This window comes from Amaranthus tricolor, chromosome 1, assembly GCF_026212465.1.
Source record: "Amaranthus tricolor cultivar Red isolate AtriRed21 chromosome 1, ASM2621246v1, whole genome shotgun sequence".
Taxonomy (NCBI): Eukaryota; Viridiplantae; Streptophyta; class Magnoliopsida; order Caryophyllales; family Amaranthaceae; genus Amaranthus; species Amaranthus tricolor.
Genome location: NC_080047.1, coordinates 40785006 through 40804936, shown reverse-complemented (window position 1 = coordinate 40804936; position 19931 = coordinate 40785006). Strand labels below are relative to the sequence as shown.

The 19931-nt window shown below is 34.5% G+C and overlaps 2 protein-coding genes and 1 long non-coding RNA gene across 3 annotated transcripts; 2 read left to right on the top strand and 1 right to left on the bottom strand.

Annotated features, from left to right (window-relative positions):
- Nucleotides 1-2538: 2538 nt before the first annotated feature.
- Nucleotides 2539-7119, top strand: LOC130796802 (uncharacterized). The gene is made up of 3 exons (XR_009038756.1): nucleotides 2539-2762; nucleotides 5016-5092; nucleotides 5930-7119. It is a non-coding gene; the product is annotated as an uncharacterized LOC130796802 (long non-coding RNA).
- A 417-nt stretch (nucleotides 7120-7536) lies between these two features.
- LOC130796792 (cysteine-rich receptor-like protein kinase 10) lies at nucleotides 7537-11937 on the bottom strand. The gene is made up of 7 exons (XM_057659193.1): nucleotides 10751-11937; nucleotides 10147-10269; nucleotides 9826-9983; nucleotides 9527-9737; nucleotides 9195-9432; nucleotides 8964-9114; nucleotides 7537-8799 (listed from the first exon to the last, which is right to left on the bottom strand). Exons 1-7 carry the CDS (start codon nucleotides 11580-11582, stop codon nucleotides 8476-8478), a joined length of 2037 nt encoding a protein of 678 aa, XP_057515176.1. The 5' UTR covers nucleotides 11583-11937; the 3' UTR covers nucleotides 7537-8475.
- Nucleotides 11938-14410: 2473 nt separating this feature from the next.
- Nucleotides 14411-17973, top strand: LOC130796782 (uncharacterized). Its single transcript, XM_057659181.1, has 2 exons — nucleotides 14411-14629; nucleotides 14867-17973. The coding sequence occupies exon 2, from the start codon at nucleotides 14900-14902 to the stop codon at nucleotides 17348-17350; it is 2451 nt and encodes an 816-aa protein (XP_057515164.1). The 5' UTR covers nucleotides 14411-14629; nucleotides 14867-14899; the 3' UTR covers nucleotides 17351-17973.
- The last annotated feature ends 1958 nt before the right edge of the window (nucleotides 17974-19931 follow it).

Here is a 19931-nt window from a genome sequence, read left to right as displayed (position 1 = left end):
ACCCAATAAATCCTGCTCATAGAAGCTATGATCACAGACCACAGAAGTAAACCTATGCAATTGCCAATATAATTGTGCAACTTTTTGCAACTACTCGCGCTCCTTCCCTTTTATCGCAACATGTAAGAAGTAAATCAATGCAATTTCCAATACAATTGAAGCAACTTTGGTATGACAAATTTGGAGTGCATTGAGCAAGTGCATAAAGTTTTACATTATAAACATTATCATCACCTATTGCAAACTTCAGTTGCGAGTCATCTGATGCGTCTTTACGATGTAGACTACTCAATAACTTTCATAGAACTTTGTTGAAGTTATCTGCGTTTATGAAATTAAAACTTGGGTTTTCAAATTCCAAGAGAAATTATCACTAATTCCGAAAGGATGTGATTTGAGTAACGCAACATACAAGTTTCGTACCACGCAACCGCCTCTTTTTGTGTAGGGCAAAGTGTTGGAAAATCATTTGTTGCGTCTTTTAAGCATGCGTGACAATCTTGTTCAAGCAGATCGCCTCTGCACAATGACAATCCGTTTTTGTAAATGCTGCTGTTGATATAGTTACCATTTGTATTTGAGCACATATTATATCTGTAATTTGACCGACAAATTATAAAGGGCAAGAAGTATAAACAAAGAAAGAGATGAAGTAAACATAATTCAGAGATTTCCATTTGTAAATCTCACTATTATTCCTATTGTATAATTATGCTAAAAATGGGTTGCATATAATGAAATATATGTTGAAATATTAGTCGCATGAAAGAATAAAAGATTAACCCAAAATAGAAGCACAAGAACTTCTAAAAATAGATTAGGGTCAAAACTGTAGTGCCATAAGAAAGTTCAAAAGATGCTTGTGAGTTGTTATACAATCATGAACCAAATTCAACTAAGTTAAGATAATTTAACCATTACATGGCTTATGCAGACAAATTTTTGTATGGCAATTGATATTTTATCTATACCCAAATGAAATAGGTGAACAAAGACCCAAACACAAGGTTATTTATTTACTCCAATTTATGAGAATGATCACTAAAATGATCTATTGATTAATCTAACTGACTCTAATCTTTTGAGACTAAGGATTTGACAATATTATTGTCTACGCAGGTGATTGTAATGATCATCAAGGTATATTGCAAATAAGCAAATTGATCATAAGTGAGAAAAATTCGTATTGATCTTTTGTGGAGCCATGTACAAAGCTTAAATTATTATCATATCCGATATATTCCATTAGCTATGGTTAGGGTATAGAAAAGGTTAGAAGACGACATTCCATACTCATGGGCAGATTTAGAGTGAAGCCAATGAGGTCAGTTGACATCAATTTGATCTAAAATAAAATCAAATAGTATTAGAGTTGTTCAAATGTGACCCGACCCGAAAATTCGAACCGAGATCGAAAGTTAACCGATCCGAAAATATGTTTCTTTTTTAAGTTTATTGAACCAACATTATCCGAACCGAAGTTGTGCCCGATCCGATTTATGACCGAAATTCTTAAAATTGAACCCGAATTGCAACCGATTTTTATAATTGACATATAACAATTAACCGAGATTACCCGAACCTAATAGTGACCTACCCGAGTCATACCCGACCCGAATCATGCTCAAAACCGAATTTGATCCGGCTAAAACCGACTTAACCCGAACAAATTTTTAATCGAAATGCTGTAAACCTGAACCAATTTTAATATAGAGGTATAATCGACTCATATTCAATCATCTTATTAGTTAATCTAATGAAGTAATAGAAATTTTAATAAACTAAATTTTATACATAAATGGTTTCATATATTTAGACTTAATAATCAATGATCAATGTTTATTTAACTATTTTTAATCAAATTTGATGAAAAATGATAAAACTTTAATTTTAATTTACAGTCAAACACGTAAAAGTAACAAAGTAATAATCACTAACTCATTTGCATTTTAACTATTTTACCTTAATTAAGGGGAATCTTATCATCAATCAAAAAATGTCTAACAACTTTATCTGATATTGACTCGATCTATAGTAATAAGTAGTCGAATTCTACTGGAAAATAATACCCGAACCCTATCTGTACCCGATAAAACCGAACCAATTATTAACCGATGACAGTCCGAGACCGATTGACTACTTGACACGAACTTCAACCAACACCGAACCGATGCTAACCCGATAGCTCAAATAACTGATCGTCAACCGAGCTGTGACTAACCGACCTGACCTGTCATAACACGCATTTGAAAAATAACCGATCTGAAATACAATTGAACCGAATGATACCCGTCCGAAACAGACCCGATCACCCGAATGAACACCTCTAAATAGTATAATTGAATATATCCTGGATCACAGGGGGTGTTTGATGGTGTGCGAGGTGATCGATCGCACAAAACTCCTTTTTCTCTCGTATATAAAAAAATTAATCAAAAAAATAAATTAACTTATTAATAAAATAAATATATTTATTATAAATAAAGTACAAAATAAAATTTTATACACAACTCCCAAATTTTTTCAAGACGACTATGCTAAATGAGTTGGTTAGTTCTCTTATCACTTATTCTCAGCATTCACGAAGTATTTTTTTTTTAATTACCCCAATTTCCAAGCCCTCTACAGACTACAGCTGCCGCCTGCCGTGCATCACCTGTGACCTGTCGCCCGCTGTCCGCACCACCTGACCGCCGGCGTCCACCTGCCATCTGCCTCTGCCGCACCACACCACTGCACCAGCTTTGCTCCTCTTCTTTAAGGTTATTTTTTTTCTTTTTTCTTTGCAATTTTTTGTCTAATAATTATAATGTTGAAATTAATCAAATTTATTTGTAGTAATTCATTTCTAAGGTTGGAATGATGATGAAACTTTTCATATTGATTCTTTTTTGCAATTACACAATTAGAGTTGTAAATTTTATGATTTTTTTGAATTGGGTATATTTATTGGCATGAATTGGATTTTTGAATCTGAATTTGATGTTGAAATTAGAATTATTAATAATATACATAGTAATGATTCATGGTTGTTGTATTAGAGTTACAAATAGATAGATATTTCAAAAGACTTGGCTTCCGAATCACATTTTCCTTCTAGTTCAAGGTCGGAAATTCACCAAGTCTACTTGGTGAAACTCAAATGAATTTTTTTTTAAATATTGCCATCATTTTTTTTTCTAAGGGTTGCGGCTAATGAGAATTTCGGTTCCAGAATGAACAAAGCTTTATATGTTGAATTAAAAACTCGACAATTTATATTTTTAGTATTTTTTAACAATAATGACAGCATGCAAGATTTTGTTTAAGAAATCTAAAGTTTCTTGCAGAGAAAGGGGACATTTTGTGTGAAATACTTGTGCCACCAAAAATTCTGACACTTGACAATGTCAAAAGTAAAGAAGTAAAATGTCAATAAAAAATCCCATTAAAGAGTCAAAGTCACCCCGAAATTTTAATGACGTAATTATTTAATATTTTATTAGTTTTTAAAGATTTTATAATTATATTTAATTATTTTTGAATTAGTTTAATAAATTTCTTTCATATACGAATTTAAACATTAACATACTTATATTGAAAATATAGTTACGATTTCTAAAATAAAGAGGTTCAAATCGACTATATTATTAAAATGTGTGAGCCCACGAAGGTGAGTCTCTTGGTGGGGTCTCGCAAGAAAACGAATCGAGATAAAAATCAATAAACATAATAATAATAACAATAATAATAATGATAATAGTAATAATGATAATAGTAATAACAAGGATAAGGAGTAGTATGAAACCCTTATTTCTTGCTTGTAGCCGTCACTCCTTTTCCTTCCCTCACCTCTGTGAGCCGCCACTGCCACCAAGGAGCAGCCGGCAGCCCGCACAGCCACCAAGCAGCAGCAGCTGCAGCCTCCACGCGCGCACCAAGCACAGCAGCAGCAGCCCCGCTACACCCGCCTACAAAACAGCTGCTGCTGCTGCATTTTCGTGCACCACCACCAGCAGCTACGGCTGTCTGCACTAACACCAAGGCCCACCGTGGTGTCTTGACCCTCCTGTGCAACCACCACTACATCAAACACTTATCATCTCACCCCTCTTTTCTTATTACCCCATTGTAAGCCTCTCAAGTTTACTCTAAATAATCTTCCTAGTATCTAATTAGGATTTTACTAAGTTTATGAGTTTGGTATTAATTTTGTATGATTGTCATTGAATCTTATTATGGGTAAGAATTTGATTGATGATTTGAATGTTCTTATGAATTGGGTTTTTGAATTATGGATGAAAAGTGTTGAACTTTGTATTATTTTCATTGAATCTTTTATGGGTAAGAGTGTGTTTGATGAATTTAACATATTTATGATTTAGAGTTTAAAGTATGAATGAAAATAATGGTTGTGTGCTATTTTGATGGAGTCTTAGTACATGAGTAACTTTATTTGTGTTGAATGTGGGAGTTTTGTTAGGCATGGTAGTCTTAATTGGCCTTGTTGAAGTAAAAGAAATTATTAATGTTGATTATAAGTGCTCTCGTTAGGTTATCGAAGTATGATTAAATGATATTAGTAAGGCTATGAACCTAGTGTCAACTGTTGAGAATTATTAAAGTCACTTGTTATGATGTCTTGATTTTAGTTCTTTCTAACCTTAGAGAATAACCTTAGAGAATAAACTAAATGATATTGCGATGTGATAACTTTAAGATTCGTCATTGTCGTCATATTAGCACTACATCAACATTAAGTGTGAATCGTCGTTTTATATTAAGATGATGTGAACCGTTACAACTCAAAGTTAGTTGGTGTAATAAAACAGTAGACATAATCCTTTTATTCTTTGTCGATGGAAAAACTTGTGTTATTGTTGAATTGACGATTATATTTGGTGTTGAATGAGTTGCGTACGTGCTAGAAGTAGTTGGAAACTTGTCATGAATGGATGATAGTAGTCACTTTGGCTTTTAGCTGGTAGGACAAAGTAGTTAAGGAAACTTATTAGTTCTATTCCTAACTTGTATAGGTTCCCAGTTCATAAGAGGAAAGTAGAACCTTAGTTGGGTGATTTTTGTAACTTTGGTCGTGCAGTGACGCTTGCAGGTACGTACACACAGTAATTAATTATTATATTCATCATTTCAAAGTATTATCAATATTACATGATTATATGCATCGCATTAGAATTATAGAACGCCAGAAAGTAAACCATGTTATTGAATAGTCATAATAGTGATATAGGCAAGTAGAATGAAAGCATTAGGAGACTATAAGAACAGATTTCTAAATAGTAGAGAACGCACCATGGTTGTGTGTGGTATCGAAGTGATTCCCTACTTATTGAGCCTTGATTTATGATTAGTTGGCGTGACTCAACTGGATTATGTCCGGTTGATTTAGTAGTCCCCTAGGTGAGGTCCGACGGGACCATCGTAAGGGGGGTATGAGCATGCTTGGGTCATTGGGCGCCGAGTGGCCGATACCGCCCCTTGACTGAGGTGTTACCATGCGGGCCTTGCAAACCCCAATATGGTGGCCTCTTCTCTGGTTTAGTACCCCAGTGTGTTAGTTTTCCCGAAGGTAGGACCCGAGAGGGTCAGCTGGAGGGGGCATGAAATCATACTTTGCCATGGGCGCCGGGTGGCCGATAACGCCCTTGGCCGTGTCACTATGCCATGAACAGAGAAAATATTCACTACCTTTGAATATACTTCAAGAAATTAGTAGTTTGAAAGAGAAATTATGAGTAAATGGAGGTGTTTAGAGAGATGAGTAGACTCGTTATTGCCATACTATATCTTTGTCTATAGTTTTGTTCAATGACTCTAATTGTTATAAGTTCATTAATTACTGACGTGTATGTGTTTGTTGTTGTTTGTTCATGACTTTCTATGATGTTCCTGCTATGACACATCCGACTATGGTCATTATGTTGAGCAGCAGGAGGATCATAGCTTGACATGACAGTTATAGGAGCTTCTTTTGCTTTGCATTGGGGGAAAGAGCAAAGTACGGTCGTAATAATTGTGTACAAATTGCCTAATGCTTGTAGCTTCTATATTACTTGTAAAGTTTTCTTTTGGGATTGTATAATTTCTTTCGTATGGAGCCATGTGACTCCTTGTATGATCCATAGTTCCGCTGCGTAATTTTTGGATGTATAGTAGTGAGAATACTCTTTTAGTATCCGTCAGATTGAGGCATTAACACTGGAACCACGATCCTCGTTAGAGTTGATGATTTGAGAAGCCGACGATGATTCATTCCGTCGTGGCGTATTTTTGAAAGGCATTAAAAGCCTTAGATTAGTTTAGTTATGTTAATCATTTATATATCCTTGTCACACCCTCAGTTTTAATCGAGATGCTGCCGAAATTTTCACTTACTCACTTTTTCAATTAATCTTTAGCGTTTATTTTAATTATTTTCTCTTTTCTTTTTATGTAACACCCGAATTTCCTCCCGTCCTTCACGATTCTAATTTCGTTTAAGGGGTTGGAAATTCAGGGGTGTTACATTAGGACTAAACTCGGTTTTGGTTTAGATTTCCAGAAATAAAATCAACCAATATAAAAATTACATTAATCACAATGATATTTCACTGCCCCAATGTCATTAAGTGGCTCCCACCTATGGTGGTGGAGGTAGGACTATTGTGTTTTTAGTGTTCTTTGAACTGCTTTAAGTTTATACACACAAATACACAATGGCTGATGCAGTGATGAATACACATTTTTTTTCAACTTTTGTAGAAATACTATTTTTTTATTTAATTATCGCAACCTCTTCGTGATGAGGGTATTGGTCTGTTATCTTTCCCACCCTTCTCAAACTATGCCTTAAGCGGGATTCATTAGGATGATAATGATGAAATTGATGCACCATAATTCTTTGAATTAAAAGTTCATAGAGGTTTTACAAATGAAAAACAAGATGATAAAGACAACAAGAAACAATGGAAAGAAGAATACACAATGCATGAGGTATCTTGGATACCTCCTCCTCAACAAATATTTATTTATATTAGATTCAACAATTCAATATAAATAACCCTCTCAAACTTGAGAACAACCTATCAAGATAACAATCTCCTAACAATGGAGATCACAAATACTAACACAAAGAAAGAAAGCTTTCTTGGTAAACACCTTAGCCCCTCACTTTTAAATTAGGCCTCACTACAATGTTGTGTGTTGATTATAGGAATGTATGTCTTTATATAGAGGGTATACTACATTTTAGAATCATACAATAACTCTACATTGAAGCATGACAATAGACTAAGAAATAGTGCCCGCTCCCCCTTTAATGCCCAAAACGAATGAATAAGCCAGCCGCTGGGCATCCTAGGCAGCTGCTTGAAAAAGCTACACAAGGGCTCGAACGAGCAGCTGTGTTTTGCACCTTCTGTCTGCATTTGCCAGCCTGCTCGAATGAGCCAGGCCTTGCTTGAACGAGCAGCTACAACTGCCCATATTTTGTTGTTTTCGTGCTGCCTTGTTCGAGCAACCACCCTACAACGCCTTGCCTTGTTCAAGTTATGATCTTGCATCCTTAGTGAAGTCTCATTTGCTCCACATCTATCACCTCATGTATCGTCCCAAACTTCAACTCACCGTAACTCGACATATTCATATCCTCCTTGTCCAAAGTCGATAAAGCATGTTCGACTATGGTTAAAATTTATCGTCAGTGTTAAGAGTTTTGGCACATGCATTAACAATCTTAAACCGTCACTTTAATTATATTAATTATCACAATTTAATAAAAAAATTGATCTTAATAATATAATTTATACTTTCTGTTAAACTCAACAAGTGTCAATCAAGAACTCTCAATTCAATCTTGAAACATACACTCATTCATTAATTGGAGTGGTTAAAATATAATGGGAGTTGGAGCTATCTATTTATACAAATGAATGTAGGAAGCTAAAGCTATATAATAGCTAATCAACATTCTGTTATATAAACAGAAGTTAGTTACAAGCATCCTAACTAAGTTTGTATTTCTTGTTGATGCACATGGATTGCTTGGTGAGGCACACGGATTGCGGAGGTGGAGAATAAATCTTCTCATACTTCCAACACTTTCATTTTTTATGTCTCTTATTTTGATGAGGCTAAAGATTTATAGTTCATAGATTTTGGATTATAATGGACTAAAGTAAAATGACTCAACAAATCATGTGTACTTAATTTATGTGAAGTTGCACATCTCGCTTGTTACCAAGGGTCAATCGACCCTCTCAAATCTCACACTAGGTGGGAGTCACCTAATGATATTGGGATAATGTAACTTATACTTCACTTTTTAGTTAAAAAAACGCATTTTGCATATATATTAACTTAAAAAACCCTGTGCATTGCACGAGTTCTGTACTAATATATATCTATATATATCTAATTCATTAGTTGTACCTTAGAGGCTTAAACCATACTAGTTTTATTTAACTTATTCCTTTGTTAGCTTATCACTTCAGTAACTCAACTCCTTGGATAAAGGTCAGTGATAGAATCTTCATTCACAGATGAATGTCCTTGAGACCTGTCCTTGGTATGATCTGGGTTGAATTCCATGTGGGGCTTAGCACTGATCGTGACATACGCAGGACGCGTAGGTGCAGGAAGAGTATACGAATGGCTGCTCAGCATCAAAACTGCTGCAGACATCGTAGGTCGATCCTGCTCGTTTTCTTGAATACATAACAGCCCCATGTGTATGAGTCTCATAATCTGTGCTTTTGGACCTGTTGATAGAGTCGAATCCACGACACTCAAAACTGTACCTTCTTTCCAATGTCTCCATACCTGTAATACGTAATGTACAGTTGGTCATGGATCACAGTTTGCTTTTACTGACAGTGAAAAGTTCGCTAGGAAGTTTTAGTTCATACAGGAATGATTGATTCTCTTTCCCCTTTATCTATACCCCGAATCCAAAAAAAAGTACTATAGGCTGAATATGTACTTACCAAACTTAACAAGTCCTCTGAACATTCCCGGTTTTGGGAACCCATATTCTTTCGACCAGTAATGATTTCCAGAACCAATACGCCAAAGCTATAGACATCAGCCTTCACGGAAAATAATCCATGCAGTGCATACTCCGGAGCCATATATCCACTGCATATAGCAAGTTACATTAAATAGTGTATGGTATTTGATATGAAGAATAAAGGCACCTTAAACTGAAAACCACTTACTAGGTGCCGACAATTCTGCTAGTATCTCCTTGACTTTGATCTGTTCCAAACAACCTTGCCGTGCCAAAATCTGCAATCTTGGGAATCATATCAGCATCTAGAAGTACGTTGCTGGCTTTAAGGTCTCGATGGATGATTTTTAGACGAGATTCTTCATGAAGGTAAAGAAGTCCTCGAGCTATGCCTCTAATAATCTTGTAGCGTTTTTCCCAATCCAAGTTTGATCGTTTGCTTATGTCTGCACACACGCATGTTTACAACTATTATGTTGCAAGTTACGTCATTTGCAAAATTTGGACTCGATTAAGGATCAATGTTGAGGGTAAACATACTGAATAAGAACTGATCCAGGCTTGTGTTGGGAACAAACTCATAAATGAGAAGTCTTTCTTTGTTTTCTAAGCAAAAGCCAAGGAGCCTAACCAGATTCCTATGCTGAAGTTTGGCCACTAATAATACCTCTGTTTTGAACTCGCCATCACCTTGTCCTGAATCCTTTGACATTCGCTTCACCGCGATCTCTTTTCCATTCGCTAAAATTCCCTGAGTTCAAACATGTGTAAGATGTGTCTGTCACACATACATATATGACAATTGATATAAACCTTATAGCCTATGGTTCGAGTGATACCTTGTACACCGTACCAAATCCTCCTTGACCGAGTTTATTAGAGTCTGCGAAGTTGTTTGTTGCCGTCTTAATGCTGTTGAACCCGTATTGTAGAGATACTAAACTTACGGTTTCACCATTTTTATCTTGATGAGGAGAAAAAGTAGCTGTAATCAAAGCTCAAAAAACAACAAAAAAAAAAAACCATTATTCGAGAGTAGATTGAAACTATCCGTTCCATTGAGATTGCTACAATTGATCCAAAAAGCTTTCACATAAAAGATTCAATCGCAGCAATGTCAATGAGATAAGAGGAGTACTGTCTTCACTTCTTTTGCTTACTTCCGCTTTTACCCCGCGCCTTTTTTCTCTTGCACAAAATGTAGAAGCCAGCAGTAAGAAATATCAATGCAAGTGTAGGGACTGTGATTAGGATAGCAATCCTCGATTTTTTGCTTCCATTGCCTTCAGAATCAAATTTGACAGCAAAATTAGCCGCACAGGAAGTACAGGAAAAGCTCAATAACAATAAGATTATAGGAAGCCTATATTACAACTATTTTGAATGCTACAGAAAGACAAACAAAACATCCCAATATGCTATGTTACTCGAACTCGTCATTTTATCTCAAATACCCATGTCACATCCTCGACACTGAGACATGAGAATGACATTTGAACAGTCGAACACTCAATTTTGGACCAAAAATATGGATCTTTTGATAAACTAGCCAAGTTTGACTGTGATATTTGAACACGTATCCATGTCAGGTATGATTTCCTAGGTCCAAAAAACATAGCCAAGTGAAGATCTCAAATAAAATATTTCTATTGTCAGACATTAGAATCACAGCACACATATTAGACAGCACAAACAAAAACAGATATCTACAAGACTGAAGTTCATTGTTTTTATGCAGTGCAGAATGAACAATTTCAATATTACCTGAAGCTGTGGAATTAGATAACAATGGAGGAGCAGGAATAGGAGCAGGCAGTATAGGCAAAGGGGGGGGAGAACTCGTATTAGACAAGCTATAAAACTGGTAAAACTCATATCTGATATTGCAACTTTTGCCAACTACTCGCGCTCCTTTCCTGTTTGCACAACAATATTGGAGCCAATTAATTACATTCCAGATGCAATAGAAGCAATTTTGATATGACAAATCAGGAGTGCACTGAGCAAGAGCATAAAGTTTCCCATCGTCATCAAGATTATCCTGTCCAGTTGCGAACTTGAGTTGAGAGTTACCTGATGCGGCTTTATACATTAGACTACTCAATAATTTTACCATAACTAGGTTAAACTCGTCCTCATTATTCACATTATTGCCATTTGGCAAACCCCAAGTATAATAGTCCCAGATTCCCAAAATGGTGTTGTTTGAGTAACGTAACATACAGGTTTCATACCACCAAGTAGCCTCTTTTTGTGCAGGGCAGTATTGAGGAAGCTTAATCGCGGTGTCATTGAGGCATTGATGGCAATCTTGTTGGGTGGCGTCCCCTCTGCATAACGCAATCCCATTAACTGTGTTGGGAGCCTGGCCAACGGAGATGTTATAGAAGCCGGAATCATTTAGTGGTTCAGATGAAATTGAGGCGAGGAAAGTATTTAGATTGGTCTTGTATATGCTGCTGTTGGTGTAATTACCAACTGTGTTTGAGCACAGGTAATAAAAATATCCAAAATTTGGCTGACAGATTGTAATGGGCACAAAGTATAAACAAAGAAAAAGATGAATAATACATAGTCTGGGACTGGGAATTCCCATTTGTAAATCTACCTATTGTTCTATCAGAAGACACCAATCAGTGCTGATTGATTGCTCATTATAGCAAAAGAAAGTAGTAGTATAATTCTAGAGTCAAAAGCGTGTTGTGGCAAATACAAGACCTATGCAGACACAAGATTCACGGCAAAAAATTATATAGAAAAAAGACTAAGGCCTTTGTTTTAATTAGAGGGTAGACTAAGGGAAGGGAACACTAGTATTTTCAAGGATAAAAAGGAGTGAGGTTAATTAAAGTAAACTTGTAGGTTTGATCCCCGATCACATGTGTAAACAACTCATCTAGGGTATTAGATCATAATATGTATTTGTTTTTGTTTTGGATTTAAGTGATGTCAATCGATCTATGCGACATCACATTGGATTCAACGTCGGAAGAGAATGGAGGTCAATGAGAATAGAACCCAGTCTGTTCGGAAGAATATAATATTTATCGGTTGCTTAGATAAGACTTGACTCTTTGATAACTATTCAAATTTTATTAATAACCCAAAAGAATAGGTCAGCATAACCCAAAAGAATGGGTCAACAAAGACCCAATGCAAAGTCATTCTTTTTATTACACTAAATTTGCATGTGTTTACTCACTAATGACGTCCCCTTCTAGTATAATGCCCTTGTGGGGCATGTGGGGCATGAGGTTTGTTGAAATTTCAATAATACTTGCTCCGATTCTGGTTACTTCTCTCATTTGCTTTTGGTCATTATTCACTTATCACTATAATTTATATAGTATTTCATTTTTAATCTATAAGTTAAAACACAGTCAAGTAGGATGTTGTTTGATTCGTCTTAATACAATGATTATTAATATCAAATTCATAATTTTTAATTATGCACAATAAGAGATATTAACTGTTAAAATATTACCTCAATAAGTGAAAAAAAGCAAATGGGACTAATAGGCTGAATAGGAGAGAGTTTATTTATTTGCTTCATCGTTGTTGATTTGCCTCGTTTTGTTCCATTTATTTTGTTTCATTTACTTATTCCAAGGTAACTTGCAACGTAAAACAAATTCACAAATCTTTGTTTCAAAATTGTGTTGTACAATGGCAATGCATGGAAAATTTTGTGAGTCATGACTTTATGACCATTCTCTAATATCTTTTTCATATGTTGACATAGCAAGAGTTAAGAAGTTCTTGAATTTTAAGATGATAGATTGTGGCGGATCTGGACAACATAATAATAATAAGTGGATTTAAAATATTAGAGTTATAACAAAGTTGATGTCGTATAATCCAAAAGTTTATCTTTAGTAATATATATCCTTTAATTTATCAATTTAGGTACAGTTTATAAAACGTTATATATATGTGGGCGTTAAACATAAGTATAAATTTATATTAGGATCAAATAATATACTCTTATAGACAAATCTCTAAAGATTTGATAGTTTAACATAAAATTTTCAAATCTTAGCAATCCAAGGAAAATTTGAATAAAATAAGATGTTTTAACAATTTAATTCTAAAAATAAGCTTCGTGAAAATTTAATTTTCAAAATAAGTGTCCGTACATCCAAACTTAGCCTTGAATTAAGTCGTTGTTAGTAACAGCGACTTAATGCGTTTTAAGTTTTTAGTTCTCAGTTACTTCCTCATTCCAACCTACGAGATTAAGGAGTTGAACAGTTAACCTTAAAGTCGTTGTTACTAACAGCGAATTATGGCTTTTTTTTTTTTTTTTGTTGTCTTTCGCTGTTAGTAACAGCGATTTACTCCAAAGCTAGGTACAGATGTACGGACGCTTATTTTGGGATTTCACGAAGCTTATTTTTGAAATTAAGTTGTTAAATAATCTTATTTTATTTAAATTTTCGCAATCCAAGTGGACTCAAAAAACCACCTATTACAAGTAGCACGGGATAGTGTTTATGGGAGTACAATGTGCATATAATGGAAGAAACGTGAAGCAAAATCTTTATAAAATGTAAATGTAAATTTTCTCTTCGTATTATGAAGCTCATAAGAAAAAAAAATTGTATTTCCTAGTAATAAAATTAAATGTGTTTTGAGAATTAGAGTCTCAATTGAAGAGCAAATATTACATCTAGTCTTTTTTATTCCTTCAACCTACTTTATAATTCCGAAAAAATAATAGAATTAGATTTACTACACTCAAAATTATACCTTATCTTCAATGTCTCCATACCTGTAACATATTATGCATAATATAAACCAATTCTTACAACAAAAAGTTCACTAATCTATAATTTTATCCTAAAATCCCAATTCCCACCCTCAATTCCCTTTTGCCAAACACAATCTAAGAAGATTTAGTTTTTGCACAAGTAAAAGAACTAAAGCTTGATTATTTACCTTACTTGACAAGTCATCTGAATACTCTGGATTATGAAAAGTTAGTAGACCAAAACTACATAAGGAAAGTTATACTTTTATCAACTAGTATACACAACAATAATACAAAAATCTTATTCCAAAAGATTAAAATAAACTACATCAATCAAATGAAACCAAGTTAAATTTCTAAGGTGTACTCCTCCCTCTCATTGAATTTACCTTATTTTTTATTTTTATTCGTCTCACTTAATTTACATTATTTATACTTTTATTATCATCCATACATTTTAACTCTATTTTAATTTCATCCATATAATTTATTTTTCTTTTTATTTTAAAAATACAACAATTTCTCTTTGAATTTAAAGAGGACAGACTAGTATTGTATATTTGCTATCTCATTTATTTAAGGGCGGATTTAAATAAAGGCACTTCTGGCACGTGCCGACAATTTTAAAAAAAGTTAAAAAATTTTAAAATCAGGGGAATGGGGAGAAACTTTCCGCGCGCCACATTCTGATTTCTGAAATCAGTAGTTCAGTACTACTATACTCACCCTTCCTTCTCTCTCCTTAAAAACCCTAAATCCTAAAACTTACCCCGGTCACCGCCCTCGCCCTTCATTCAAGTCGCCTCAGCCACCGCTGTCGCCTGCCACTTTAGCCTCCAGCCGCCAGCCGCCAGCCGCTAGCCTCATTTCAGTTTTAATTTTGATGTTTTGAGGTATTCTCAAATCTCATTTTCTTATTTTCCCTAACTTTATTTCTTTAATCTTTAATCTTTATCTTATTATTATGTTTTTATGATTATGTTAGACATTCTGATTTCTTGAATAGTTGGTAATGGATAATGTGTTTGTTTATCTTGGATAATTGAATATTTTTTAATTTTTTTGTTTATCATTTTTGAATAATTGAGTAAATGAATATTTGTTAATGTGTTTGTTAATTTTCTTACTAGAAATCTAGAGACTAGAATTCAAAAATCAAAATAATGAAGAGAAAAGAAGAGAATATTTCTTTTATTTTTGCAAAACGTTTGAGTAAAGAAAGTCGGGACCAACAAAGTCAAGCACAATCAAATAATCCTACTCCATCATCTATTCCTTCTTCTCAAGATGAAGTGAAAGAAAGTGAAACTACTTCAACTTTCAAAACCATAACCCCGATAAATGAAGGAAGATTAACTTCCATTGATGTTTTGAATCTTCCTCAAGACCCCGGAAAAAGGAGAAGAATGTCTCAATTTCACCCAAGTGACCGAGATATTGTTAGAAGAGAATATTGTTCGAGAGATCTTTGTCAACCTTATAAGCATGAATTTAAATTCACGAAGTTTGGAACAAAAAACCGTAGATTTAATCCGAAATGGTTTGATAAATACAAAACATGGCTTGAATATAGTGTTGAGAAAGATGCAGCTTTTTGTTTTGCTTGTTATTTATTCAAGGATGATAATGTTGGACAAGATACTTTTGTGATGGATGGATTTCGTAATTGGAAAAAGCCGGATTCTTTTGATGTACATGTTGGTGCAAATATGAGTGCTCACCGAATAGCAATGAAAAGGCTTGAAGATTTCAAAAATCAAAATAGTTCAATCTCAGTTGCTTTGTTTGAGCAAGTTGAAGGAATTAAAATTAAACATCAAAGGGGATTAGAAGCTTCTGTTAAGTGCTTGAGGTGGCTTATACTTCAAGATATGCCATTTTGGGGTCATGATGAAGAACAAGAATCACTAAATACGAATAATTTTATTGAACTTTTAAAATTTCATGCGGAAGGTAGACCTGATATTGAAGATGTTGTGTTGGAAAATGTCTCCAAAAATTGTCAAATGACAGCTCTTTCGATTCAAAAAGATATCATTAATGCTTGTGCAAAAGAGACCATCAAAGCAATTGTCGAAGAAATTGGTGATGAGTGTTTTGCTATTATTGCTGATGAGTCTGTAGATATATCTGGTAAAGAGGAGTTGTCAGTTTGTTTGCGTTATGTTAGCAAGAGTGGTGCAGTGTTGGAGCGCTTTCTTGGCACTGTACACGTTCTTAACAGTACCTCTTTGACTATTAAAAATGCAATTTTATCATTGCTTATGGAACATTCTTTAACACTTTCCAAAGTTCGGGGCCAAGCCTATGATGGTGCTAGCAATATGCAAGGCTCAATTGATGGCCTCAAAACTTTAATCTTGAATGAATGTTCATCTGCACATTATGTTCATTGTTTTTCTCATCAACTTCATTTGACACTGGTAGAAACTTCCAAAAAGAATGGTGAGTGTCGGTGGTTATTTGATGAAGTCCTTCCACTTCTATTGAATTTTGTTGGTGGATCACCTAAACGAAAAGAATTTCTTCATGCAAAACAATTAGCTCGTATTGTTAAGGCACTGTCATTAGGTGAACTAGAGACAGGAAGTGATTTGAATCAAGAGCTTAGCTTAATTCGACCGGGTGATTTTCGTTGGAGCACTCACTTTAAATGCATTAAAAATGTGCTTGGTTTGTTTCGACCAATCTTGGAGTCCCTTGAAGCCATTGCAGATGATCATGAGGCTGATAGGACAAAGGCATATTCAATCATTGGTATGTTGATGTCATTTGATTTCATTTTCACAGCACATTTGATGGGATCTATATTTGGGTTGACGAATTCATTGAATGTGAGTTTGCAAAAAGAGGATATAGTTCATGCAATGACTTTGGTTGATCAAACAAAAATGGAATTGCAAGAACTAAGAGATAATGGTTGGGAAGATCACTTGAATAAAGTTATTTCATTCACGGCTGAATATGATTGTGATATTCCAAATATGGAAGAATTTTATGCTAGTCACGTTGGTGGTGGAAGGAGGATGGTTCGTGGTAAAGCTCCTCGAGTTACAAATCTTCATCATTATCGAGTTGAAGTTTTTCTAAGTGTGATTGATCTACATTTACATGAACTTGAAAATCGATTCAGTGTGAAAACTAAAGATTTGCTTATGTGTATGGCTTGTTTTAGTCCTAGTGATGGATTCTCATCTTTTGATACAAAAAAGTTGTTGAACCTTGCTAAATTTTATCCAAATGAGTTTCCAAATGAAGATTTGTTATTCTTTGAGGAATCGCTTAAAAGTTTTATTGGTGATGTGAGAAACGACGAGCGATTCTTGGATGTGAAGACTCTCAATGAACTTTCCATAAAACTTGTTGAGACAAGGAAGCATGAAAACCATTTTGATGTCTACAAGCTATTGAAATTGGTACTGCTTCTTCCAGTGACGACAGCAAGTGACGAAAGAACCTTTTCTGGAATACATCATATAAAAAGTAAAGTACGAAACTGCATGGGAGAACAATTGTTGAATGATAGCTTAGTTACCTTTTTAGAGAAAGATTTGTTTCTCAATGTTAGTATTGATGCTATTGTACAACGATTCCAAAATATGCAAACTAGGTGATAACAATTGTAGTTCGTTCATTACGTTGTATTTCATTTTGTTGGACTTTTGTTTTCATTGTTAATTGTTAATTGTTAATTGTTAATTGTACTTCATTATTTGAGGATGATGTTAATTGAACTTCATTCATCATTTGGGTTGCCATCATTTGAGGTGAGGATGATGTGAATTGAACTTCATTAATCTTTTGGATTTTAGTTTTTAGTTTTACAGATGAAACTTTGCGAAAATTTTGTCTATTTGTTGGTGCCCCATGAACTCTGAACATTGGATTTGCTACTATTTATATTTCATACAACATCAAAGATTACTTGAAGATTAGCACCTATAATCACTAGCTTAAATGCCCTTACTAGTAGGTTTTTACTTCATCTGGCAAACATAGTAGCCATGATCATATGAAGACAAAAGACATCTTAAACTGAAAGGCATTTACTAGGTACCGAAAATTTTGCTAGTGCCTCCTTGAGTTTGATCTACTCCAAACAACCTTGTCGTGCAAAATCTGCAATCTTAGGAGTCATATCAGTATCTAGAAGTATGTTGCTGGCTTTAAGGTCTTGATGGATGATTCCTAGATGAGAATCTTCATGAAGGTAAAGAAGTCCTCCAGCTATGCATGTTATAATCTTGTAGCGTTTTTCTCAGTTCAAGTTTGATCGTTTGCTTGTGTCTGCACACATGCATGTGTTTTGAGCATTGATCCTATTAAGTGTAATTCTATTTAGTTTTACAACTATTACAATGCAATGTTAGTTTATTTTAATTAACTCAGTTTGAGGATTAATGTCAAGGTTAATAATACCAAATAGGAAATGATCCAGGAGCCAAGGAGCCTGATCAGATTCCTGTGCTGAAGTCTGGCCACTAACAATATCTTTGTTTTGAACTCACCATCACCTTGTCCTGAATCCTGTGACAGTCTCTTCGCCGCGGTTTCTTGTCCGTTTGTTAAAATTTCCTATTTTTTAAAATGTGTAAAATGTGTCTATCATAAATACACATGATAATTTGATATAAATCATAATCCTGGTTTATAAACACATAGCCTATGGCTCATAAACTGTACCAAATCCTCCTTGACCGAGTGTATTAGAACCCGTATTGTAGGGTTACTGAACTTCTGCTTTCATCATTATCATCTTGATGAGGTGAAGTCGTGAAGAAGAAGCAGCTACGATTAAAGGTGCATGCGAAAATGTATTATTCAAGAGTAAATCAAAACTATTGTCTTTCTTGTTGTAAAATGAATAGGTACAAAATACAATCTTTCCAGTTTTTGCTTACATTCAATTTTCAACCCAATCTTTTTTCTCCTACACAAGAAGCAGAAGCCAGCCATAAGTAATATTGATGCAACTGTAGGGACTGTGATTAGCACAGAAATCTTTTTCCTTTATTTCGATAGTTTCAAAGATTTATGATTATTTGGTTTCAATTATTATTAAGATGACATATTAAAGCATGTGCACTTTTATTTTTTGTGAAGTTGCTGATGGTATTTTCCACCGTTGGTTCACTCAAATGGTGTTATTTGAGTACCGTAGTACACAATTTTGTACCCCCCAACAGCCTCTTTTTGTGTAGGGCAGACTTGAGGAAGCATAGTTGTAGTCATTCAGGCATTTATGGCAATCTTGTTCGGGCACATCGCCTCTGCGTAATGCAATCCCATTGACTATGTTTGGATCATGGCCAATGGAGATGTTATAGAAGCCGGAATCAGTTTGTGTTTCGGATGAAATGGAGCCGAGGAGAGTATTCAGATTGGTCTTGTATTTGCTGCTGTTGGTGTAGTTACCATTTGTGTTTGAGCACTGATCATATAGGAAATTTGGCTAACAGATTGTAATGGGAACAAAGTACAAAGAAAGAAAAATATGAAGAAAACATACTCTACAGATTCCCATTTCTAGATCTCCCAATCATTCCTATTGAGTATTGACATCTACATAAAAGTTGAACCCAATATAATGAATATACTGCTCAAGGGTTATATATAAAATGTTAATATAACTGCGTTGCTCATAGCCGGAATAGAAATTAATCAAATTCAATTAGATTTAAAAAAAGGAAAACGAGGTTAACTTTTTGGAACAGACAAAGTATAATGGTTGCATAGAAACTTTAAAAAAAAATTTCAATTAAAATCGTCTCACCGCCTCAATAGAGAATTAGTGAAAAAAGTAGGGTCAAAAGCGTGTTGTGACCAAATTAGAGATCAAATGACGACTGCCATGAGCCAACTTTCAATCAAATTGTACACTAATGACAAATGCTTTTGTATGGTAATTCACATTTTATTAATAACCAAAAAGAATATGTACACAAAGACTCATATACAAAGTTTAGATTTAAGTGAATGACTTTGCTTATCGGCATGATTTACAAAATTTATATTATCGGCATGAGATTTATAAAATTTATATTGTCTATCCAAATGTATGTTGTATCTTGTATGGTATTCCTTCTGTTCATTTGAGTTTGCACTATATAATTCTAAAAGCTCTCACATATTTAAATTTTATGGTGTACACTCAAATGAAATAAAAATACACAAGATATGTAAGTTTACACTTTT

Coding starts and splice junctions, on each gene's coding strand:
- LOC130796792 (XM_057659193.1), bottom strand. CDS start 11,582: ATGGGAATTCCCAGTCCCAGACTATGTATTATTCATCTTTTTCTTTGT. Junction 10,270..10,750: donor ATCTAATTCCACAGCTTCAG/GTAATATTGAAA, acceptor TTGATTCTGAAG/GCAATGGAAGCAAAAAATCG. Junction 9,738..9,825: donor GATTTGGTACGGTGTACAAG/GTATCACTCGAA, acceptor GTTTGAACTCAG/GGAATTTTAGCGAATGGAAA.
- LOC130796782 (XM_057659181.1), top strand. CDS start 14,900: ATGAAGAGAAAAGAAGAGAATATTTCTTTTATTTTTGCAAAACGTTTG.